We start from the raw sequence: 26,138 nt of genomic DNA on the forward strand, positions 1-26,138 counted from the left end.
AACCCAAATGTCCATCAAAACTAGTAAACTGATAAACAAACTGTGGTATGCCCAGACTGCGGAATACTACTCAACAATAAAAAGGAATGATATATACTAATGATATATACAACAAACTAATGATATATACAGCAACACAGATGGATCTTTCAAGTATTATCCCATGCGAAAGTAATCAGATGCAAAGGACCACACATTGTGATTCTACATATATGAAATTCTACAAAAGGAGAATTATAGTAGAAGCAAATTAGTGCTTGCCAGGGTTGAGGGAAGAGGACTGACTGCATAAGGGAATGAGGGAGCTTCCTGGGGTGACAGAAATTTTCTACATCATGATCGTAGGGTTTGTTACACTACCGTATAAATGTAGCAAAATTCATCAAAGAGTACACTTTGGTGAATTTTATAGTATGTAAATTATAACTCAATAAGGCTGATTTTTCAAAACTCACTAATACATAATCAGGCTTAACTACTGACAACAGCTGTTTAGTGTTACCTACAGACCTTCAAAGAATATTAAAATCACTAAATTATTAAGAGGTAACTTTTAACCAGAAAATAGATGTACTGGAACTTAAAAGCCCTGAGAATGGAACAGTCCTCATCCTACTAAATTTGGCCATGTGGATAAACAGTAGTTGCCTGGCAACCAGTCTAAACTCTAGATTTCTAATAAACACATTACCCACATTAGCAGGTAATCTCATGGAAGATAAACTAAGTTTTACATTGAAGAGTTCTTCCTTTAATATTGAAAATGAGCAATAATGCATTTGAATTTATTTATCTAAAGTAGGAGTGAACAAGAAATACTGAAAGTAGAACATGAAAAGTAAAAATTTGAAATTAAGCGTAAACACACACACACACATACACACAAAATCCCTTTCCTCTTCGGTCTTTTACTTCTGGACTTTATCTAATTACGAGATTATTGAATCTATGAGTTTGTGGGTGAACTCTTCCTCCTTTACTACTTTAAACCCTTCCCCGGCCACTGCCCAAATTGGCTTAATCAAATACTTTTATTTATTTATATATTTACACGTCTTTAAATGCATACAAGTTAGACACTTTTCTAGAGTAAATAATAGTAAATTATTCTAAAGACGTCTCTCTGGATTGTAGAATTTGTGGACAATACAGAAAAATACAACACAAACTTTCTGTAATATGCATGCATACAACATACCAGAAAGCTAAACCTTCATAACTTAATTTACAAATGATCAAAATCAAGAATTATAAAGAATCCCTAAATAACAAGCAAATTCCTAACACATATGTTAAATACCGTTTCTATCTTACTGGACATAGTATGTCGTAGTTTACTTTGTTAACAACATCGGAAAAAAATATCAATGTCCAGGATACCACTAAATGTTAGCACACTTACCAACCATATTATTTTCGGTTTTGTTGAACACTTACCCCTCTTCTGAACCCAACCTTCTTTCACAATGGTAACATCGCTCATGATGGCTCCCCTCTGAGCCCCCAACTTGCAGAAATGGTACTTTGTGATACCAGCTTTGGGGTTTGGATTCTCTGCTGCTGCTGCCCTTCCCACTCTCTAGTGATGACTCAGCCTGGAAGGAAGTATTGAAGAAAGAATTTCTTTTTTTTCCATTCTTGCAACTCATATAGCAATAACAAACAACTAATTCTTTGTAAATGTCTTCAACTGGCCTGACCTCACATAAAAGTCTAGCTCTTCAAACTGGAGAACTTATTTATTAAGTAGTTCTATAATGAATGCACTTCCTTCATCTTGTGACAGATTTCAAATGATAGTGAAACTTTTAACCTAAGAGGCTGCAGCAAAAAATATCTTAAGAAAACCACTGTCACACCTACACAAATAATACAGAAGATTTGCTTGGTGATGTGTGTTTGAGGCGAAAAGAGAAAGGAATGAAAGTGAGGTGGACTGAAAGTAAATCTTCGTGTATGTCTAGTTTCAAAACTCCTGTAAATTTAGAAATAGCTATGGCAAAGCAACTGTGAATGTTTCTAATTGCTGGATTTTATGTAAGAAACAATATACTAAGAAACCACCACTTATGTATCCTTGCTCTGCCTTGTTTCAAGAAATATTTTAGGTAGGTTATAATAAATAAAATATTATAAATAATATAAAACCAATTATCTTTAATGTAAGTGAGACAAAGGGAATATGAAAGTGGGAAACAGTATGGAGTATTCTAGACATGTCAAGAACTACTGCAGGTGCTCACATCTATTAATCTCAGAAAATCTTTGCAACAACCCTATGAGGGTACAATTAACTCCATTTCCTAAATGGGGAAAAGATGCTCACAGAGATTAAGCAGCTTGACTGATTTCAACACAGCTAATGAATGATGGCACCAAGAGCTGAGCGCAAGCTGATTGCAGAGCCTGCATTCTTAACTCCAAAACTAATACTGCCTTAAGTAAAGATAAAAAGAAGCCAGAGTAAAAATCTACATATTTGTGAAAGATGGGTCACAATTTTAGCACAAAGCTTTCAGGAAGCAATGTAAATAAGGAAATACAATTGGTTTCAATATTTACAGTATCCATAAATACTTTTAAAAAGAAAAAAAGAAGTTACTCAGAAAAACAATTCTTCCTAGGACAAAAATCTGAAATTTAACCCACAAATCTTTAGAAGACATCTTGCAGTGTCAGAAAGTCCTCAAAAATATCCTCACATATATGCAGCAACGAGTTTTATAGGGCTATTTCTTATTGTCCCTCTCAATCTAAAAAGGAAAATGCCAAGAAAAAAGTGGGTTAAAGCATTTCCACAGAAAGGGACCAAAAAACTTGATACAGGAATCCAGGCAAAAATTTTAGATAACCAAAAAAATGGATGGATGAACTATACAACTATCCTAATTTTCTCAAATTGGGTTTTGATTAGTAGGTATAGCAGTTAAGTTCAACATTAGACTCCCTAGCCAGTACTGAACTGAATTACAGTTCTTTCTCCAATGCAAATTAAGTACAGAGCCTAATAATCATTTAGCATCAGGAATCAAGACTAACATTCTTTTAAGCCTGACAAAATTTGTGTGGCTGAATAAAAGACCACGCCCATCTTGTCCCACGCGGCTGAGGGAAATAACTACAGCCAGGGCCAAGACTGTCCTCAAAATCATTGTCTGCTACTGTACAGAGTCAAAAGGGATATTAGAATCTGGCTGTATCTTCTGAAAATATGCCTGACAGAATACTAAGAGAAATTCCAAAAAATTAAGAAGAAAAGAGAGTTAAAAAAAGAAAAAAAAATTCTTTGGTCAAATAAAGCTGGGAAATTCTATAACCATGTCCTCTTGAAACATCACTATTACTGTATTAAAGGTACAAAATATATAACGTATAACCTTATTTATCCCAGCAAATCCTAAATTTATTTGAACACAAAAGGCTTTTTTTCCCTTTAGTTAACATATATTGAAGTCCAGAGGAACACGCTGTGAGAAACAGATACATGAAGTGGCCACATAATTCAAGACAAGATCCATTTCACCATTAAAAACAGGCAAAACAAACAAAAAAACCTTCAGTAAAGAATCAAAACATCATTATAATTTGATTTATGTAACTTCCTGAAGAACTCAACATAGTCAACTGGCTACTTAATACAGAACTAGATAACATGAAAAGGTTAACTCTTTATAGAGCATAAATAATTACAGTTGACCCTTGAACAACAGGGGTTTGAACTGCATGGGTCCACTTATATGTGGTTTTTTTTTTCCCTTCAATGAATATAGTACCTGTGTTTTCATTTTACAGATTTTTAAAGTAACTAAGTGTGGGGGAAAGTTTGTGTTCAATTAGAGATCACAATATGTGGTATCAAAGAACTAAAATTTGAGTCCTAATTCTATCCGAACTGTTTCAGCTTCCTGCCCTTGAATGAGTCATGTATCTTTGTTTTTGAGGCAGGATTGTGGTGGATGGATTTTTGACACAAGTATGGGGGTGGGGGGCATCCCTAACTCCAGCACTGGTAAAGGGTCAACTGTATAAAGAAGTTAAATATTAGGAACATTAGTGCAAAACGATGTCTTTAAAAGAACTGAACTTAAGAGAGTTTTTTCTTTGGTAGTACTTATAGCAAGGGGCTTCACATCTGTTAAGCCATTCTTGGTTTCTGACTATAAAATGAAAATTCGTATCTTAATATTTAGGGGATTGGAAATGCAACAGATCAGGGATCAACACTTAGTGATAACCATAAAACAATATATATCCAATTAACAAATATAAAATACATAATTTCCTACTGAAATAACTTGCACTATAATACCCTTATAAAGAACATCAGAAGAAAAAAAGTATTTTCAAAATTGATTCTATTTTTTTAAGTGGGCGTTTCATTGTTACAAGGGACCTTCATTTTACAGTTGAGGAAACAGAAGTCAAGACAGATGAAATGACTTGCCCAACGTCACACAGCTACTTTATAAGAGAATCAAGAGCAGAGAAACAGGCACACACTTTCCACTAGCACTGCCTCTTCAGTACAAAACAATACACTGAAATATTCAGATCAACCCCAAATCAATGAATTTTGGTTTATAATGAAACCGTTTCCAAAATCAAGTTATTTAAAGATATCTATCAGTTTCTATATATTTAGATTAAACTCTGTTAAAATATATGTTAAATCAATAGGACAAAATGTATCTTCAACAGGGCCAGGTAACCCAGGCATCATAGAGATAGCTTTATCCATTTTGCATCTTAAAATGTTACCGAATAGTACCCATAATCATAATTTTCAGCTTTAAAATTGCTCTTGGGTCTCTACTGGCTAAAATGATACATTCTTTGAACACAATTCAAAAGACATTCAAAGGTATACTACTCTAGAATTATGATCAATAAGATAGAAATAAATGCTGTCTTTAGTGTACGGAACCAATGCTACCGACTCTCAAGCAGTAAACCACATTCTTTGATCTACTTTTCCTACAGTGGCAACCCTCCTGCACCAAGTCAAATACCTTCTCCCACTCAGTCTCCCATGTTACTGAAAACACTAATCTGCAAAATGATGGCCTGGACTTTAAGTCTGCAATCTGTTTCCTAAGGTAGAGTGAAATTCACCTCTTCCTACAGTCCTAACTTCTCTAGAAATGTGTTCTCTCTAATAAGCTTTAATAAACAAAATCTAGTTTCTTTTTCTTTTAAACCTACTGCATTAAACATTTATTGCTGGATAATCTAATTTTTCCTATTCTTATAAAAAATTTCATACAAAACTCTTGTTAGGTTCAATAAAATTTACACAAAGCAGTTACACTAAAGGTATTTTCATTCAGAATTACTTCACAATTTGATTATAATTACCCTGAATCATCATTTTATGACTTATAAAACATTTTCACATCTTCTACCTCATTCAGTAGCCATATTATTTAGTAAAGCAATTTGACATTGCCTGGCACAGAAGACATGCTCAACAAATATGGAACAAGTGAATGAATGAAAGAAGATGTAGCTTTAGATAACTATCAATGATGAAGCAAATTAATACTGTAAGTCAACAAAGAGAATGGTATGAAGCTATGATAAAAACAAATCTGAACTTAAACATTATGGAAGCATCTACATATAAATAATTAAAATGATAATATTCTTCCCTATTCATTGAAGTATGTTTCCCATAGACCTCCATTAATTTTAAGGACTAGCACACATTAAAATTATCCCTTTTTTCCTCAACATTTTTTGACTCTTCTTGTTGAGATGATCAAGTTTCAATTCCCAAACAAATCAAGCATCAACACTGACAAAATTACCCATTAGGAGAGAAAAAAAGCAAAAGAATGGCACATTTTCTTAATGATACCGTAAGGAATTTTTTAAAGATACTTGCTTATGGCAGCCAATCATTCAATTTTAAGCAATAATTAAACTTCTTCAAACACCTTTTTAAAATATCATTCACCCAAGAAAATATAATACATACATGTATTTATTGAGTCAATAAATATGTATTGATTATCTTCTCTGGGACAAGGACGAGACAAGTAAAACAAAGTATCTCAAAATCTTTTCCAAACCTATAATGATGCCACCAAAGTGCTTTCACATATATTTCCTCATTTAACTATACAAATGAGTATGTGCAGCAGCTATTGCATCTACAATGTTGAACATAAGAAGACCATAACCTATCAATAATGATGACATTATTTCCCCACAATTACCATAACAAGTTAGTGACAAGTAACAAGAATGACTACCTATAATTCAAGTCTTCCATCAGTATGGCATACTTTCTACAAAATAACACAACATGAACTCTCAAAAATATGTATAACATTTTGGGAATAGTTCTGAACTTTTTTTTCTGTAACAAACTGTATTTCAGAAATCCAATAAAGCACAATGTTTTCAAAGAAGCTAAAAATTAAATATAACTGTTGCATCACAAACAAAATTATAACAAGACTAGAAGTAGGTTGACATGAAGTTAAAAAGAACCCCCAGCAATTCTTTTTTACAAATAAGAATAAAATTCATACATACAGGAAGTTATTCATAATAATAACTTCCTGTATGTTAATTTCTAAATTAAAAACCATGATACAATTCTATAATACAACCTTGTCTAAACTACTATAAATTTGGCTGTAATTAATACTATATTTGCTCTGCACCATATTTTTTACTTTAGATATGCTAACCAAACTGAATTAATGAAGAACAACTAATGTCCAAATACAACAGAATGCTGCTACTATGAAATACAAACGACTGTCAAGGGAATTATAATATAAATTCATGGTATTTACTGATTTTAAGAAATAGGTGAAACTAATACATGCCATAATAAATGCATAAGACTATATAAAACTTTTAAAAGGATTTGAGGAAAAGGAAAAATACTGAAGTGGAAGAAAAATTCAAGGTAACCTGATCTGCACTTCAAGTAACTCTAAGCCAGTCTGTCCTTTTAAGAGTTATTACCCTGCAAACCACATATCATATAGGGAAGTGAACCATACAAACAATGTACTTTAGATACCTGTCCTCCCTTTAGACCAATACTTTCTGGGGACTTTCTTAAAACTCTTTCTATAAATATTTCCACTGTTTTACACTATGGGAAAATACCTGAATAAGCATAGGCAAGATTTCTAACTTTCACACAAATTATCAGTTATTCTAAACTGCCAATTCTTAAAAATCAACTTTTTAAACTATGAAATATATATATACAAAAACAAAGCATTTACCCCCTCTTCCCTACTCCTGTTTAGGCCATTTGAGTGTCATTTCAACCAACATATCCATTATTAATCAAATTTAAAACCAACTTGTGCTGGATGATATACTTAACATTGTGATTTGAAACAACTAAGAAAATGCCTATTGGGAGTCCCCTGGCTCACCTAAACCACTTAACAAGCTATTGACAAATTAGCTTCTACGTTTCTCATGTAAAATGTGTCTTGAAAGCACTTATATAATAACACAGGGACAAGTTAAAGGTTGGTAATAAAACAATCTCAGTTGCATACTTGGCCATATTTTTCCAATACACATGTCAAGTCCTCCTGCTATCTAACTTGGGAACCTCCCTGATTATACAACAAAAAGAATCCACATACATATACACACAAAATACAACTGGTATATGGTCCATTAAATGCCAAGAATTAGCTTGACAGGTTTTACTCCTGATTAAACTGAGAGTTAAACCAGTAGGTATGGAATCCAATAACAAAGTCCATCATAATGGTGCATTAGAAAGAGCAAAGGTCAGGCCAGGAAACTTTGGTCCCTGTTCCCAACTCTGCCCTGCCCAGGGTGATGCTCTATAAGGTCCTTTAAGCCTGTGAGCCTCAGTTTCCTTAGCCATAAAAATAAAAGTGTAGCATTAGATGAACTCTAAATAGCTCTTGCTTGAGGTTCTTCAAGTTCAAAGCTACTCAGTATCGGATGGCAGTATCCTGACACAGTCCCCGTCCTCAGAAGGTTAATATGTAGTTGGGAAGATAAAACATTCAAACATCAGTTAAACTCAGACAAAATTTGGACTAAATTCCAATACTGACAAAATACCATATTCCTTCCCCTCCCATCCCTTAGATTCCTAAATATAGTCAGAGGCTTTTTCAATTAACATAGGAAAGAAAAATTCACATTTGAAAGTCTTCTAGTGATTTCTTCTAGGAATTTTTTTTACGTTTCCCTCCGAATATTAGCAAAATATACCCATTTAGAAATGTGAGATATCTGTAATTGGTGACAAATAAATTTAAACAGAGTATTGAAAAGAAAAAGAACAAGAAAGCAAATCTACAGGCAAGAAGCATATATTAATTTACCTATCAACTATCTGAAGATTACCTAGCAAAAGAAATGTGTTTACATCTAACATGCTGAAAGGCTATGGTGTTACAATAAGACATGCAAACATTTGAGGAACTTAATTTGGCATTTGAAACAATAAAAATGAAAAAAAAAGTTATGGATCAGTCGGTTTAACTTCTTTAACTATATTGATTTCTGTAGAAATTCTATTGTACAACAGTACTGAAATGTAGCATTGCCATTGTTAACTCTAATAATAGGTACAAACAGGTTAGGAAAAATACTAAAAGTGTTTCAAAATTAGGAAAGTTAAAACAGATTTTTATAATGCCAGAAAAAGTGTTTTCTCCTATGAAAATCACTTTCAAAACTGTACGGGGTGTTGCAAGGATTAAATGAATTTATATGTGTTAAGCACATATAACAGTGCCTGGCATATGCAAATACTTATGAGGCACCATCCAGCAGTAACTCTAAATTGAATCTAGCTCTATCATATGTAGAAAACCAGGATAAAATATTTAAGTTAACATCCAGATGATTCAAGCGACTACAGAAAAGTACATGCTGTATGAAACCAAGATCAAGAATACTGATGCTCACCCTGAAACCTGGAGTTAAAAACAGAGAAATTTAAAATAATTTAAATATTCTAACACAAATCCACAAAAATGAATCATGTGTATTAACTTATATTAACTTAGGAAAAATAAAAATGGAAGTCAAATTACAAGACTGATTTAGTCAAAATGAAACGACTTCTTTTTCTGTTTTGCATCTTACTTTATTCAAATCTAAACAGTTCTAAATTAAATATTTTTAGTGCTTTAAACATAATCACACTGAAGACCAGATCCTATCAAATCATGCTAAAAATCCAATTAACATGTCATTAACAGTAATAGTCTTATCTTCCCAAGGGTGAATTCTATTAGTAAAAGGTATAACAACAAAAGAAAGTGCAGCTATCTTTTCACAAAAATATGCAAAGTTCAAGTAAACTCTAAACTTCCACTAGATCAATTTGTAAAACAGGCTTTTCTTTTTCAAAAAACCTAAATAGTTGGAAATTTCCATTGAATTTTTGTTAAGAGAATCTCTCATATGTTTAAATAAAAAGCAAGAGTTTAAAAAATCTTAAATCCTTATGTTGCACAAGACTATGCTAAGTACATCTGTCCTATGTTTAACCAAAACATGTTTAGGTTTGCAGTGATTCTGAAAACAAATTCACTTTCTAATGGGAGTGACCTTCTGGATGAAATGTAAATAGCAAAAGTTTTTAATCAAATCAGCCCCTATCACACAGTTCACACTTTAATATTTGTTGAATGAATGAATGAAATCTTATTGAAAACATTTTACAGCTATTAAAATTACATAAACAAAAAAGTCCAAAGCAAAACCCTTAAATATTCTGACATACACAACTTAAACTAAGAGTCAAACTAAACAATTTTAAGTTGAAAAACAAGTCATTAATCATTATAGAAAATCTAAATGTAGAGGACAAATGAATACAAATTACAGTTTTATAATTTTTTTCCAGAATTACTTTAGACAAGATATTATTTTTAAACACTTTAAGAGAATATACTACATACTGCAAATATACAATACAAACATAAAACTAAAACTCTACATTCACCTAACTCCATATTCTCATAATGTCTCATTCGTGTGATGCACTTCCCTCACTTTAAAATTAAAAACTCAAGCCAATCAAAGATATTGGGGTAAACTCTAGTAAGAAAAACAAAAAGCAGATCTTCAAAGCAGCCTCATGTTTTTAAACTTTCAAAGTCAAGGCTCTGTATTGGCAAAAACAAAACAAAACAAAACAAAACTACAGTCCTGAGATGTATCTTTCAAATAATTGTGCATTCAGTTATATACCTTGGAAAATGAGTAACACCAATAAGTAGATATTTTAATTACAGATGTTTTCATGTTTTAGACAACCACCTCCAGGAATATTCCTACTCATTTACACACCTTTCACAATGACAAATTCTTACGACAAATTTTCCTAAACCATCTTTATGGGACTCCTCCTCCTTTGGCTTTTTCAACTATTTTCTAACAATGTATAACCTAATTTAACGAGTATCCACCAAAACCAAAACCCAGTGGTTGTCTAATGATTTAGACACTAAATGATTTAGGTAGTATAGTTCACTAAAAGATAATGACTATCTCTATCAAATATGGGGCATGTATTTAAATTGATAATTTGAGGCAGCTGGCAACGTATTAACTGCAAAAAATCATCACTTCACATTCCTTAACTTGAAGATAAACAAAAAAAAGTGAACATTTTATTACTACTAGTACTTAATCAACACAAATACATAGGTTTCACTGTTGAATTTCTACTTGGAAACGTTATCAATTACAAACTACTGGGCTTTCAATCAATTACCACACTAGTGAAATGAGTTGGTTTTATTTGCATAACATTATTTCGATGGAAGAAATGTGAGCATTCCAGCCATGAGTTAAAGGGTAAGCATTTCCTCTGCTTTCAGAAGGTAAACAGTAAATACTGGTATTGAAAACCTGGCCCCAAAGAGATTCAAACTAGCCTAACTGTAGATTCCTGGGAAATCCCAAACAAGGGGTGACCCCGCCTATAAGCGAGGGTGAACACAGCAACCAGCTCGGCTTCAACTCTGGGCTCCGAAGGGCCCCAATAGCATCATGGCTGATGCAGACCGATGCGCAGGAGGTGGACGAGGAAGAGACTGGTTTGTTTACTTGCAGCCAGAGCCGCCGCCGCCACCGCCGCCGCCGCCGCCAGCAGCGACAGCATCACTGGATCCGCCAAAGCCAGCATCTTCCGCACATTTCTATTCTTAGCACACAACTCCCGAGCGGATCAAAACCCCACTACTATTAAAAACACAGACAAGCGCGTTCCCCACCTCCCACACACCCCCATCCCACCAGTGCCGTCTCTTCCTGTGCGCCCGCGGCGTGGGGGGGATGGAGGAGGAGACCCCGGGGAGTCGGTGCATCCCTGCCTTCCCCCACCCACGCGCAGACAGCCCCCTCCCCCACCCAAACGCCGTGACACAGGCGCTCCCCGCGTTACATAACCCCGCCGCCACCCCAGGCCCAGCCGGGGCCCCCTCCCCACGCCGCCGGCCGGCGGGGAGGGTGAGGGGCGGGAGCGAGAGTGGCGCAGAGACCGGAGGCGCCGGGCCGAGGCGGCCCAGACCCGGACCGCACCGCTAGGCCGAGAAGACCCTCCCCGGCCCCCGCGCACTGCCGCCTCGGCTTCCCCAGCAAAGTGAGGGGTGCGGTCCGTCCGCGTCGGGCATCCCCGGCCTCCTCACCCACACCCTAGACCCCAGCGACCCAGACCCCGCCCACGCCCCCGGCGAGATGACAAGCCGGACGCCCCCGCCTCACCCACCCACCGCCACCCCAGCCTAAAGGGGGCCCGGAGGGGGTGCGGCCGCGGCGGGGAGGGGGCGAGAAAGTCGGGGGCGGTGGCTGTTACCTGCAAAGGCGGCGGCGGCGGCGGCGGCGGCCCCGCAGCTGCTCGGGCGGCGGCGGCGTAGGATGGAGCCGGGGGGCGGGGGGAGGAGAGGGGGCGACTCGGGGGTCCCCCTCCCTCCTCCTCCCCTCCTGTCCTCCCCCCACCCCGCAGAGCCTCTGGCCCCCCTGGAGCCCGGTACGGCCGGCTGGAGGGCAGGCGGCGGGCTGCAGGGGAGGGAGGGAGGGAGCCGGCCGGGCCGGGCCGCGGAGCTGGAGCGGGAGGCGGAGGCGGCGGCGGCGGCGGCGGCGGCGGGAGGAGGGAGGCGGCGGGGGGGAGGGGGCGGAGACTCTACGTGGGAATCGGATCTCGGCTACAAATTCAATTCATCACCAGAAAACTCCGCTCGGGCGGGGGCCTGGTCGCGCCGGCGAGGCGGGGCGGCGGCGGCGGCGGCGGGCGGAGGCTCTGGGCCCCGGCGGCCTGGCGCAGGTCGGGGGCTCTGTGGCCTCCTCTCGGGCCGCGCCGCGCCGGGGGCCTCGCCGCCGCCTCCCTGCCCCCTCCTCTCCCTGGGGCCGCCGCGGATCGTTTCTCGCCGCCGCGGGGCTTGTTGTTGACTTTGAGGAAAACTCCTGACGTCAGGGGTTGGCGCTCGGCGACTGGCGGGAGCGGCTTCCCCGCGTCCCGAGCCGGCCCGCTGCCTCTGCCCCCTCCCTCGGGGCCCTCGTTCACGGGCTTCCCTGCGCCCCCAAGTCCGCGGCGGCCCGCGCCCCCTCTCCTCTCGCGAGAACACCCCCCAACCGGAGCGTGGAGCAGGGCGTCGTCCTGGGCGGGAAGTTATGGGTTTTCCCCCGCACCCTCGTGGCCCGTGGCAGGCACCCGAGGCCCGGGAGCGGAGGCTCGCTGCCCTCCTCCGCGCGAGGCCGGGCCTGGGGCTTCTTCTCCGGCCCGCCACGCCTCCGGGGAGGTCGGGTCGGGCTCGTGAGGGGCCGGGACCTGAGGCCCTCGAGGTGGGCGGTGCCATGTGGAGACGCGACCCTGAGAGCTTGGAGCTGGGCCGGAACCGACCCCACCCCTCAACACCTCTGGGGTCAGTCCAAAGCCTGGCACGGTTGCTGACTCCCGGGAGACCTTACCGTCCATTCCAAGAACACCTCTCGGAAGGCCATCTCAGAGCTTCCTGTAAGCAGTCACCGCCACATAGTATACAGCTTGCGGTAGCGTCGTAATTCAATCTTAACATTTCACACATTTTAGAAAGATTAGTTTATTGACTTTGAAGAAGCCATGATGTGTTGCATTCACTACGAAGATACCGTTTCTTTCTTTTGAAGTTTATGGTTCCTGAGAATATTTGTAATGGAGAGACGATTTTTGGCAAAATGGTCTTTTTTTTTTTTTGTACCATTCGTCATACTCCATAAAGTTATAAAAGAAGCTTTTTTTTTCTGACACCATGTACTGTCAATTCTGGAACACTTTTTAAAAACCGTATTATTTCGCTATGTGGCTCTAGCCTTGTTGGTGTACCTGTTATTTCTCCCAGTGTAAGATTCTTGTTAGTGCTTTTGGCTTCTTTCCGTGGAAGAGTTGTTCTTCCTGACATGCACTTTCTACTCTGCTTTTCCGTGTCCTGACAACATTGGGATGGTAGCCGTTCTTTTATACTCTATCTCTGGTATTTATAGAGAGAGTTGTGTTTATACGTCTATACGAAATGCTCATCTATTGGGATTACAGACAGGCATACGAAACCTAGGAAGAAAGAAAAGGGCTTTTTAAGTCAATTTTCTCCATTTGTAAGGGAAACATTTCTCTGACCATTCCAAAACAAAATTTGCCGTTTTTTAAGAGACACAATCCACCAGAAAATCTTCAATTGCTGCTTTTCTCCTTTTCCCGTATTTCCCAGCGCGTCATGAACTGATTAATAAATATAGACTAAATCCTAATTCTACTCAGTATATCTGTGTATAAAATATTTTTATTACAAACAGATACAAGTTGATTACCATCATTATCAGACCTCTAACAGTTCCTGTTGGTAAAATGATTCCGTTACAGACTTTGTGCTTGGGTGTAACAAAAATGAGTCCGGTTTTTATTCTATAATAACCCAACCCACTTCTTACTTTTTAGTGACACCAGCACTAAAAAGAGTGTCTTTTTTTTTTTTTTTTTTTTTAGTTCTTTTAAATATTTAACTCTGAGAGTTGTATGGTATTCTGACTGACTATATATCTCTTCTCAATTACAATTTTCATTTGTTTCCAATTTTAACATCAACATATTTGTGAGAACCAAGTTTGTCTTGTGAGCCATACTGCCTCAAAATATTTCGCCTAGTCTCATCAGATTGTATTAAATCTTAGTTGGATTAAACCCTAAAAGTAAGTATTATATAAACTACAATGGATTCTTTACTCTGGGTTTCATGTATCTGAAAAGTTGTGAACTTTTATTTCTGCTGTATTTTGCTCTTCTGTTACAGTCATTTCATAAATTTCTGTCAGTTTTTACTATAGAATTATTATTTGTTGTAGAACTATTATTTGCTTAAATAGTATCACTTTTTTCTCTTAGACAGGGCCATCCTGAATTTAGCAGACTCTGCCAATTGTTGTATGATGGTACTCCACACAGAGTGTATGCTGATTTCTCCTCTTCATTGTCATCACATTCCAATAATATGGAGAGCAACAGGACAGGAATGTCCCTCCTTGGAGAGAAAACCCTCATTCTTTGCTAAGCCAGGTATTCTTAAGGCTAACATCTCTCAGTAATAGTAATTTATGCGTCTTAAGAAAAGCATTCACTCTTCTTGACTACCAATGAGTAAATTAGATACTGAGAGCTATTTCTTAGTACTTCCATCATTTCTTGGGAGTAACTTAAACTGGAAGGCACATTTAGAATTTCAGAGTATCAGGAAACAAAAATCAAGTTATTACTTCTCTGCCTTAATAACAAGGGTTTCTTGTCTCCAGTGTCTAGAATAGAACATGACACAAAGTACACACAAAGTAAGTGTTTGTTGGTTAAATGAATGAATGAACAAATGGACAAATAAATCTGTGTCCTATGTGCATTTTATACAGTACTCTCCTCTTGGGATGTCTGGTTGGAAAGATCCTGAACACACTTTGGAGACTTGGAGACTTGAGTTCAGATCTTCTCTCCATAGAAGTTAGGGCTCAGACAAGTTTCTTCATTTTTCTAAGCCTTAATTTCCTCATTTGTGAAATGACAGTTACAACTATTTCAACAGCTTATTATGAGAATTGAATGTGATGTAATATTAGTATTCAAAATATAGTGAGTAGTCAAGCTAAAATTCCTTCACCATAAATGTGAATATGTTTGTTAACATAACACTAGCTGGTACAACAAATAAACACAAAAGTCTATCCTCACACACAATAATAGAAGTGTATTTCTCATCCATGTAAAGTTCTGAATGGCAGGCAAGTCTCCTCTAAGCACTTATAAGAATAAAGTTCCTTCATGTTAGAGCTGACATGTTCAACATAAAACCACAACATCAAGCAGGCCAAGAGGGGCAAAACATGAAGGGTCACTAAAGGGAGGTTTTGTGCACATCACTTTCATTCACATTCCTCTGAAGCCACCAAACTTCAAAGCAGCCCATGAAATGGAGTCTAACCCAGGAAGAAAAGAAATTGGTTTGATGAACAGTCAGTCAGTCTCCGCTATATTTGGTTTCTGAATTAACCATGCTCAGTCTATAGCTGTAACTAATGAATATCCCTAAATGATTAATAGAGCAATTTCCAAATGAACATAGTCTAAACCCAGGTATAAGAAGCAGAAGAGTACAATAGTTGCAATAGTTATCAATACTTACTGTCTTTTTCTCTTTTTCACAGACATCTTTCTTAAGGTACAGGTCTGTATTAGCAATACATGCATATACCTGAGGAACGGATGTGCCACTAATATGGTGCCATGTGCAACTGGGATGCTGAAAGCCCTCTGAAAATCTTAATCTTATTTCATTGTCAGATTTCTTTTCTGCTATGTTACTAGAGTGTGAATGAAAATTTTTTCATTCATATTGTCATGTTCTCTCTTTAAGCATCTTAAGCAATCTCTGGATATTACATTTGATATTTCAGAACACTTGGGTCACAGAAAATTACTGACCACAATTAAATAATTGTTAATGAGGCATTGACCTAGAATTCATGTTCTAATTCCAAAGCAACAAGCATGCATATTATTATTCTAACTGTGCAGGCAAATCAGGGTCTGCAATAATACTAATACATACATGCTGTAATCCCAGAGCCTCATCTTAGATGTAATTTTAACTTCTTGAGGTGGTATGCATTGCTAGCTGTTTTAGAATCTGCTTTGTGGGGACTGAACTTTTCAACAGAACAGCTAGCAACGAAACAATGACAGTAAATTTACAACCCTCACCTAGTTAATTGCCTCAAGTCCTTCCTCAGTTATCTCATGTTAATACAGTTCTGTTCCAGAAAGTTTCCCCATCCATTTTAAAACACAACTTCTGCTAATGAAAATATTTTCAGAATCAGAAAGGTTCACATCTACACCTGACTTTTTAAAAAACCCACTACAAAGTCATCTAACTGTTGGATTTGTAATGTCATTAAATAATAACTAGTTTTTTATAGTAGGAGGGAATTCAGCATCAGAATTTTTCTGTTGATCTTTAGTTACTAGACAGAACTGTGGCAAACATCTCAAATCAGTAGCAAACACTTATCTCAATCAGAAATTAGATTTTAATCAAAACACTGAATTTGATCTAGATTTCAAGACTCTATGGGGAAAGCAGGTGAGCTCACCTTCTCTATTTCTCCATCTTGTTTTCCTCTTCCACTCCCCAAGTCAGTTTCTTGGTGAAGGACAAAATAGTTCTTACCTAGCTGATACTGTTATAATCCAGTTTTGCCCTCTCTCTGCCTGACACATAAAACCAGCCATGGGATTTTCAGGACCCAGTGCAGAATGGAAATGCTGGGCCCCTTGTTGAGAAATAAATTAAGAATTTCAAGACAGCAAGAGCAGAGCATTAAATCTGGCCCCTATGCACAGGTGTGTACACGTTGCTGGCCTGTGAAGCTGCTGGCATGAGGCCGGATCTCCAGGGGCTCTTTGAAGAGTCGCTTCTGGGCTTCTCTAACTGCAGCCCCTGTGACATGAGTCGTGCACCTTTTCTTTAGTTGCCTGCTCTTGATCACCCTTTAATATCTGTTTCCTCAGCCTTATTGGAGTCTCCCTATTGGACTCCTCTCATTCTCTGGCAGAGGTCTTCTGATCAGCTCCTTGTCTCCCATGGAAGTTTATCTGGGCCATGGAAAACATTCACGTGTCCTTTGCTTTGCAGGCCATTCTCTCCCTCTTGGTTCTGCCACAGAAGTAGTACAGCCGCTAATTTCCCAGTGTCCACAGAATACCCTCACTGAGGGAACTGACACATTCCAAGCCCTTTACAAGATCCCACGGAAGCCCATGGAAGCCTTCTGGCATGAGCTGAAGAAGCATCTTCCATCCCCTCCCAGTTGGAGAAGGTGAGTTCAACCTTCCCTAGTAAAATCCCTCACACAAGTCTCCTCTCTTAACATTTTATATTTTTAAAGTGAGTAAGAGCATTTGAGTCATAGAATAGGCTTTGAAATATTTCCTTCGAAATAGTTACCTAACTTGAAATTTCATACTTTTTGTGTTTGGGGATCTCAGTTGAAACTTGTTTTAAATTCTTATTAAAGAGCATATTCTCGGAGTGGTGGGGGAGGCTATAGCTCAGTGGTAGAGTGCATGCTTAGCATGCATAAGGTCCTGGGTTTAATCCCCAGTACCGCCAAACAAACAAACAAATAAATAAATAAATACCTAATTACTGCCCCCCCAAAAGCATATTCTCTCTGTGATATAAATATTTTCTGTTTCTTATTTAGATGTGTGCTCACATGTATTAAAAAGAATTATCAACTATTACCAAAAAAAAAAAAAAAGTATTGAGGTTAACAGGTGTTCAAGGCACAAAATTAATTAAAATAGTATTTTCTCTACATTTCTTAGTATTTTTGTTTGACAGATATGTGACCAAAACTGTCTTTTTCATACATTGTTACCCACATAAATGATATTAAATATGTAGGTTCTTGCCCTTGGTTAGTTTCTTAAAATTTTTTCTTGAAGAATTTAAAGTTGAACACTATGAAATTTTATCTCTAATGAACCTACAATATATAAGTATGCCACAAAATCAAAAATAAAAATATGGAAGTACAATTTGTACTGAGAGTTGGTCTCTTGGGCTTAAGTTACATTGAGCTATGAAAACCCCTGGATACTGGAATGAATCTCAAATCAGATGGATTTTTTTTTTAAACAGTGTAAGTCTGCTTTGATTTTCCTTTAATGTCTGTGGTTACCAAAGATGAGTTGCCTTCCTTTGTTCTATATCAAAGTATGAAAGATTCAGAAAATGATTAAGCTTTAGTATCTAGTTTAAACCCCTTAATCTTGTTCCATTCACAATGTTATTGGGGGACTTGAGCATACAAATCAGAGAATAACAATTGACTAAACACGTCACACTTCCCTACAGAAGATCTCTTTCTATCTCTTATCTGAAAAGTTACTTCCTTATAGATGTCTGCTTCTAAACATCTGAGAAGGTCCTCAAGTTACATGACATCTGGAAATCTTTTTGATAAGCAAAAACTTCTTTAGATGATCAATAAGGGAAAACTTACAAAGAATGAAGAAAAAGGCAAAGTCCCCAACTTTGTTACTCTTCATGTACTTTCTTCTTACTGATGGGTTATCATAAGCTCTTTTCCTGAAATCTCCAGTCAAGGTTTCATAAAGCTTATTGGCATATTTGCCTAGTCCTCCTGTCATCTCTACTGAAATGTTTTACTCCTCAGATCATATTGTTCACATTTTAACATTCATTTCAACTTAATTCCATAAACGCATGTTGACTCTTTATACCAAGATCTAGAGAGAGAGAGATGAGTGCAACCCCGTGCCCACCTTCAAGATGTTTCACCTATTGGAAGACCAACATAAATAAGCAGCTATAATTCAAATCAGTGCAAGAATAGGAAGATGTAAAAAGGGATAAGAGAACACACCACGGAATAATTAACAGTAGTATGAGGGGGAAACAGTCACATCAACCTAAAGAGAGGTTAATGGCATTTTAGCTGAGCCTTACAATGAGGTCAGACGTTGATCAGATGGGGAGACACTCCAGGTAGTGAAAGGAGCACAGAGAAAAGCAAGAGAGAGTAACACCAGGGACCCCAGGAAAAGAAAATGAGTGTAGGGAAGGTTTCAGCGACATGAAGACATTTGAGTTGGGCTTGAAATCATGAGAAAAAGCAAGAGCCTATATTTATGCAAGAACAATGGAGCAGGAGAAGGAAGAATCTCTAGAGTAACTTATGATGTAGACTCATCAGAGCAGAATGATCAGCAGATGGGCAGAGGGGTAGTGAGGAGAAGAGGAATGAAGGATGATGTCCAGAATTCTGCTCTTCTAGCCCTGGGAGGAGGAGTGTGTGTGTGTGTGTGTGTGTGTGTGTGTGTGTGTGTGAAAGAGCATTCACACAGTATGGTTGTTACTGCTTATTTTGAGGAGGAGGGTTGTCAAGAGGCGAGGTTATGAGGGAGAAAAGAGAAAATGAGCCATTTTTTGACATTCAAATTGGCATAGACCTGTGAGGCTTTCAGGTAGATATAATAATAAACCCAAGAACTAACATGATGGAGTACTTACTCTGTGCCGAGCACTGTGTTAAGCACTCTACAGGAATTAACTGATTGAATATCAGAGGCATCTAGGGATTTGCAAATATGGAGGTCTGACTAAAAGACTTGGCCTGAAGGTATAGGTCTGCATCAGAGCGAGGGGTAAATGGCAGGCAGCAGCATGATGGAACAACTGAACCTTAGGAAACACCAATACTTGAGGGCAGAGGAAATGGAGAAAAAAAAATAGCCGAATGAGTAAGGAGAGAACAGAAATGATCAAAGCCAAGGTAAAGAGAGTTTCAAAAGGGGGGAATGTATTTGCCAGTAGAAATGCTGCAGAGGTGGTCAAATAAAAGAGACAGAAAATCTGATAAGTCCCTAATGAATTTTACAACTGGGGAGTCACTGCTTACTCTTATGGAGTCATCTCATAAAAGTAATAAGGCTGAAAGCTGATTAAAGAGAAAGTAGACAACTGAGGAAGAGGGGATAGTGGAGTGATGGGAATAGGAACTAATATTTATTGAAATCTGGTATGGGCTAAGTTCTGTTCTGGCACTTTACTGAAGTGTAACAGGACACTATTTTGAAATATTAACCGTTGTTTTCTGGTTTTTGATTCCCCTAGCACTTTCTCACCATTTAGAGAGCTGGAAGATCATTGCCTCAGGAAAGAGGTGGCAGGGCAGATTTATGGAAAAAGAATCCTTTCCTGGCTTTTCAGTTTCAAAAGTCTAGCCTTCAGGGGGTTGTGGAAATGACTCAAGGGCTTAAGACAGCAAACTTGAGAGAATATGTGATGCCGAAAACAAGGCTTCACGCACTCTGTAGAACTACCACTATCCCCACGAGGAAGCTCCTCAGGCCAGCGGGGGAAAGGAGTATAGGAGTGGCTGGGTGGATTTCTGGGGAAGGGCTAACTCTATACCCTGTCCTATGGGGCCAGCCTAAGCGCGAAATGAGTGAATAACCTGACAGCATTCAGGATTCCAAAAAAAGAGGAAAGTTATGTTTCCTTCTCTGTGAGAGCCTGGCTGGAGGGAAGGACCAGAGGTTGACTTGTCCCTATGGTTCATGTAGGCATTCAGGCCCCGCAGAGCTTCCTGGGGCCCAGTGTGGCCCGGGCAGCAACACAGCAATTCCTGTACAACCAGGATCTCTGAGGTTTAGGCAGACATCTAAGATCCCCAAGCCCGACTACAGTGCAGGATCAGCGCTGCAGGGTCAGCACATCGGCAAGTGACACTGAAGGGACCAAGGGACAGCTCAGCAGCAAAGGGCAGTTGAGATGACCAGCATCTCAGAGGACGGTAGTGTGTACAGTGAGACCAGTAGCCCTTTCTCTTCTCGTCAGTCGGTACCGTGTGCGTGAGCCATTCTCCCCACTGCCTTCTCTAGAACTTCATCACAACCCCAGAAAGAAAGTTCCTAACCCACCTGACCAAATGGAGATTCAATATAGAAATAACATCCAGTTCTAGAAATCAAGTTACATTTCTTTACTTGAATTTGGGAAATTAAATTCATGCTGACCATATCTATTCTATGACATATGACAGCTAGCCTTCATTACAACTTCATTAAATCAGAGTTGCCATTCCCACCTTATAAGTGATGAAATAGGTTCAAAGAGATTAAGGAACTTTTCCAGGCTAGCAGGGGGAAAGCCAGGACTCACACCAGGGTCTGTTTTACACCAAAGCCAGTGTTATTTTTACCAGACCACTCTGTTCTTTGAAAAGGTTTGACAGGGAAGAGGAGGAGTATCCAGAAGGGAATCCAGGGTGATGAGACTTTTTTTTTAAAGAATGAGAATATAAATGGGGAAAGCAAAAAGAACTAGTTGAGGGAAAGATATTGAAAATGAAGATGGGGAAATATATATCAAGGAGTGATTCTAAAGGATGTGGGAGGTGAATAAAAATAAAGGGATAAGCTTTGAATTGAAGGTAGGTACTTCTCCAAGATAAGCATGAACATGGAAAGGATTTGCATAGATAAGAGTTTTGTAGATGGGTGGGACAAATTTGATAGCATCAGTGCTTCCTGGCATGAAAGAGGAAGGGCCAAGTGGCAATGTTTGTAGGATGCATGTAGGATGAAAACTGAATCATAACTTGTGTTTTAGTGCCTTGAACAGAAGGTGGTATATGTCATGCATTTGATTGAGTTCCTTCAACATTGTAGTGGCATTATGCCCAGATCTGCAACCCCTCCTCTGAGGACTGAAGCAGACATTTCTCCAGCTGCTCAGAATGTTGGTCATTGACACTTCTTAATTAAGTCCCCTTTCCAGGAATTGCCCTCTACTGAGAGAGCAGATTTACCCCAGATTACACCCTCTTCGCAATGACTCTTCAGACGGGGATGTAAGGTCTAGCTCCTTGCCTCAGTTCAGGACAAGTCTACAAGACCATGCATCCTCCAAGACCCCTGTGCCGCTCTCCCAGTGCACCCTCCATTACACACACACACACACACACACACACACACACGTGCACACACAGGATCAGCTGAAGTCTTAGATGTGATTGTGCTACACTCTACCCTCTGTCCAGTCCTATGTCTTTCACTCCCCCACAGGCATTCCCCCAAAACTTCCTGCAGGTACTTAGTTCCTTCTCAGGTCCTCTGTTTGGGGAACAAGTTTGCTCCCTGCCCCCCATGCCAAAAGAGGCCTACCCCCCAGGTGTGCCTGTGGTTCTCTGGTTTGAGGGTGAAGTATTAGCAAGCTGACTTGTCTACAGGCCTAAATGCACATTCTCCAACCCAACTTGTGCTAACGTAAAGCTGCTATTTTCTCTTCCAATGCTTATCTTTTGTGTGTATTTTTGAATTGAGATCCAAATCCACGAGGAAAGAGGGGAAGTGGTCAAGAAACAGTTTTTAGTGTTTGGGTGGCTTTGGAGGTAAGAAATGGCAAGAGTGACAAGGAATGTGAAAAGTAAACATGACGTGGAATACAAGCTACAGCAAAATATAATGGTTCCAACATTTCGAAAGTGTCCATGAACTTCAGTCCTACATGTAAAGCAGTTCCTGCCTGAGAGAAGGAGTGAATCACAAACGGAATCTACTCAGGTTCCCAGTCATTAGATTTAAGTCATTGTTCCTTATTCTCCAAATTTTTGGCTTAATTCAAAAGATTCATAAAGAATCAAGAGTGTTGGCTCTGTTACAAAGAAGAACTGCATCAGCTTTTTGCTAAAATTAGTTTTGCCATTAACTTAATTACATTTTATTACCAAAAGATAAGTATGCTAAATGGATCCACATATCAAAACATCTATTATAGGTTTGCAGAAGTGTTGGTAAGGATGACACTATTTTTATTAGTGCCTATTTTTAAATTACTTTAATTTGACCTCATTTCATCCCAAATTACCCTTTGAGATAATTTTTCAGGCTTAGTCCCAAGTTAGAGATGGCTCTGAAGCTTTTTCCATAGCAAGAAATTTAATTAGGTAAGATTTCGTTTGTTTTGAGAATGAATGAGATTTAAGAAACATTTACATTTTAGACAGATTATTTCAGGTGTCATATTTTACAGATTTCATGTTTAATATAGTTCTACTTCTGATACTCATTTTCACTACTTCGCAAACTAACCTAGAGCAGTAAGGTTTCGAGAGCTAGCAAGCATGTATTTGGCTGTTCTATCTGATTGGGCCAATCTCAGGATTTCTAAGGCACCATCCAAAGTGAATCCATAAACGGTTTGTTGCTTGCCAGTTGTATTTCTTATCGATAATGCTATTACCAGTTTCCTCATCAAGATTTCCTACAAAAATGGAAGCAATGCTATTGTAATTTTTCACCTTTCATAGTAAGATTACAGGGTTCAGGAAATGAGGGAACAGAGAGGCCTTCAACTTCTCCATCTTACTGTAATATTCCTTGCCATCTATTTGATGAAGGATGTATGAGATTAGAGAATGGCTCTGCTCGCAGAGGTGATGATGGGTTTGCTCTGAGCTATTGACACTCATACCTGGGCCTCTTGTGATCAATGACACACAATTTGGAGACGGCTGACTGGGGTTAATGGTGCAATCTGTGGCTTTGGAACAGAGTTCTTCTCTATGTGAAACTAATTGGTCCATATGGGGATTAAACTGGTAACAGTGTCCTCATTTGTCAACCCATCTATTCAGCATTTGAATCTGGTTACGTTTGAGTACTTCCCCAATTCAACCAATGTATTTTCAAATGATAATATCATAATTCAAAAAGAGGAAGAGGGTTTTGTTTTTTTTTTAGGTATACAAGATATTAACCCAAATAGCTCTAAGAAAATCATTAAAAATTAAATAATAATTACCCTATTGCCAATTATTCTTAAATGGATATCCCAAGCTGTGGGAAACAGAACAAGAGGTAAGTCTGCTTCTCATTAAGTACTTTATTCCATTGCAAATGCCAGAATTACTTTCAAAATTGTCAAGATATGCCTTCAGAGCACCCTCCTGACTGCCCAGTGACTGCTTAGAGGGTTACCACCCCAACAACCAAAGCTCTTTTCCAAAACATTAGGTTTCAAATGGTACCTGACCTTTTTCCCTCACTTTCTTTTTCTTTGTTTCTATGCTCATCAGAAGGTTTTCTTTAATTCTGACCCTAGAGTATTTTTTTTATATTCATTTACCAATTACATGATTAGTGTGCTGACTTTGGGGAAAAAAAACAACACTCTTGCCACAGAATAGAGGCCGATCCTTTGAAATAGACTTTAATTCATACTTCAATTGAAGACATATCTCAACAATACAGTATATTTAAATGCAAAACTTCTTTTTAGATCAACTTAGATTTTTCTTTCTCAATTTTCTTTTTATTAACCTGATGCCTTTCTCCAATTTAATTGTTTAATTCTAACTACCACATTAAAAACAGCCCTCCAGTTGTCAAATTGTGCTATGACAGAGCCTGTAGCATAGTGGAAATGAAAAAGTCAAACTCGTAAAAAATGGAGAATAAAATGTAGGGCATTGGGGAATAAAATAGATGTTATTTAAGGGTACAAACTTGTGAATAAACCCTGGAGACCTAACGTACAGTGTAATGAATATAGACAACAATATTGTACTATAATTATGTAATGTGATAAATTTTGCTACAATACTGATCATATTACAGCATAGAAATGTATCAAAGTAACATACTGTACACCTTAAATTTGCATAATGTTATATGTAAAGTTTATAAAATTACAAAAAAGAAAGGGAAAAACACCAAGAAACTGAAAAAGAAAAAGGTTAACTAGCAAGCCCAGAGGGGATGAATAACAATGAGCCAGGATGTCAAGGTGACCACATTTATATGCAATAGAAAAACATTTTCTTGACTTAAACCCTCAGCTAGAAGCTTTCTTCCTGCCAAAAAAAAAATTTAAAATAAGTGAACTTTGAGCAGTTACAGAAATAGCAAGCATTTTCCACAAATAGTGATAAGAACCAAATATAAGAAAGTAACAGAACAGTGTAGTCCAATAAGGGTGTGGGACATAGAAGAAATCAGCAGAACCTTTGCAGAAAGAGAGTTGTGTGGACTGGACCACAAAAAAGAATCTACTTTAGCCCTATTGGCTGAGAGTTTTCAACAGCTCATTAGTGAGGAGAAATTAGAATTTAACATCGAAACTCCAATGTTTGTAATTTATAAGAATACCTATATCTGCTTAAATTAACATTTGATTCTCGTGTCTTCATAAATTCGTAACTAAAAGGACTGCTGAGATAAATATATGTATAGGATATACACTTGCTATATACTTATTATAGGAATCAAATTTCTAATTCCAAGAGGAGACAAAATCATCTCAACAGCTTCGCTTAGAAGACAATGTATTTTAGTTAAGAGTGTACAACACATATTTACATGAGAGGGACAGAGAGAGAGATTGAACTAATATGTGCAAAATGAAGAGTGCACATAGGACTGTGTGCTTTTTAGTCCTGTAATGACTATTTATCTTCACTGTTAAATTGTGAAATACAATATTTTTGCAGAAAGTACATAAAACATATGTATAGGTTGACCAATGATTTTAAAGCAAACACCTATGTAACTACCATCCAAGTCCAAAAAAGAGAACATAACCTTGCAGCAACCTTGAATCCAGAGAGCTTTTCCCCATCCACATAGCTTCCTTCCTCACATGTAACCACTACCCTGTCTTTTGGGATAATCACTTCCTTGGTTTTCATTGTAGTGTTTCCTCCAATTTGTCAGTCCATAAATAAGTTTTTTTATTTGTTTGAGTTTCTCCTTGGTCTCAGTAGTATGTATTTAAAATTCGTTCATATTGTTGTGAGCAGCTGTATTTTTCATTCTTATTGCTATGCAATATTCCATTGTATGAATGTATCATGATTTTTTAAGAGTTTATCTTTTTCATCTAAACTTTTCAAATGTAATGGCATAAAAGTTTTTGAAATAATACGTCCTTTTCTTTTTAATGTCTGAAGAATCTGTAGTGTCCTCTTTTTCATTCCTGATATCAGTTGATTTTCTCTCTCTCTTTCTCTCACCCTACCTTTCTCCCCAAAGATAACCACTATCCTAACTA

General features: G+C 38.3%; 2 protein-coding genes across 11 annotated transcripts in view; one reads left to right on the forward strand and one right to left on the reverse strand.

Moving 5' to 3' along the window:
• Nucleotides 1-12,999, reverse strand: part of AKT3 (AKT serine/threonine kinase 3) — a 210,645-nt gene extending 197,646 nt beyond the window's left edge. For 3 of the 8 annotated variants that reach the window (XM_031438514.2, XM_064477237.1, XM_064477236.1), the window contains exon 1: nucleotides 1,438-1,595. Coding sequence is in view for 3 of the 8 variants with exons in the window: in XM_064477233.1 (XP_064333303.1) it covers nucleotides 1,438-1,595; nucleotides 12,949-12,981 (191 nt within the window). In the remaining 5 variants the exon portion in view is untranslated. Of the gene's footprint in view, nucleotides 1-1,437; nucleotides 1,596-11,836; nucleotides 12,089-12,948 lie in introns of those variants that run through there. The other 5 variants (XM_064477233.1, XM_064477232.1, XM_064477235.1 and 2 more) reach the window with 4 other exon arrangements.
• The window catches only part of LOC105099334 (uncharacterized), a 109,552-nt gene continuing 95,971 nt past the window's right edge, over nucleotides 12,558-26,138 (forward strand). For all 3 annotated transcript variants that reach the window (XM_064477238.1, XM_064477241.1, XM_064477239.1), the window contains exons 1-3: nucleotides 12,558-12,994; nucleotides 14,396-14,566; nucleotides 17,190-17,373. In XM_064477238.1, the coding sequence (XP_064333308.1) occupies nucleotides 12,652-12,994; nucleotides 14,396-14,566; nucleotides 17,190-17,373 (698 nt within the window). In that variant the 5' untranslated portion in view covers nucleotides 12,558-12,651. The remainder of the gene's footprint in view (nucleotides 12,995-14,395; nucleotides 14,567-17,189; nucleotides 17,374-26,138) is intronic.

Source organism: Camelus dromedarius, chromosome 21 (assembly GCF_036321535.1).
Source record: "Camelus dromedarius isolate mCamDro1 chromosome 21, mCamDro1.pat, whole genome shotgun sequence".
Taxonomy (NCBI): domain Eukaryota; kingdom Metazoa; phylum Chordata; class Mammalia; order Artiodactyla; family Camelidae; genus Camelus; species Camelus dromedarius.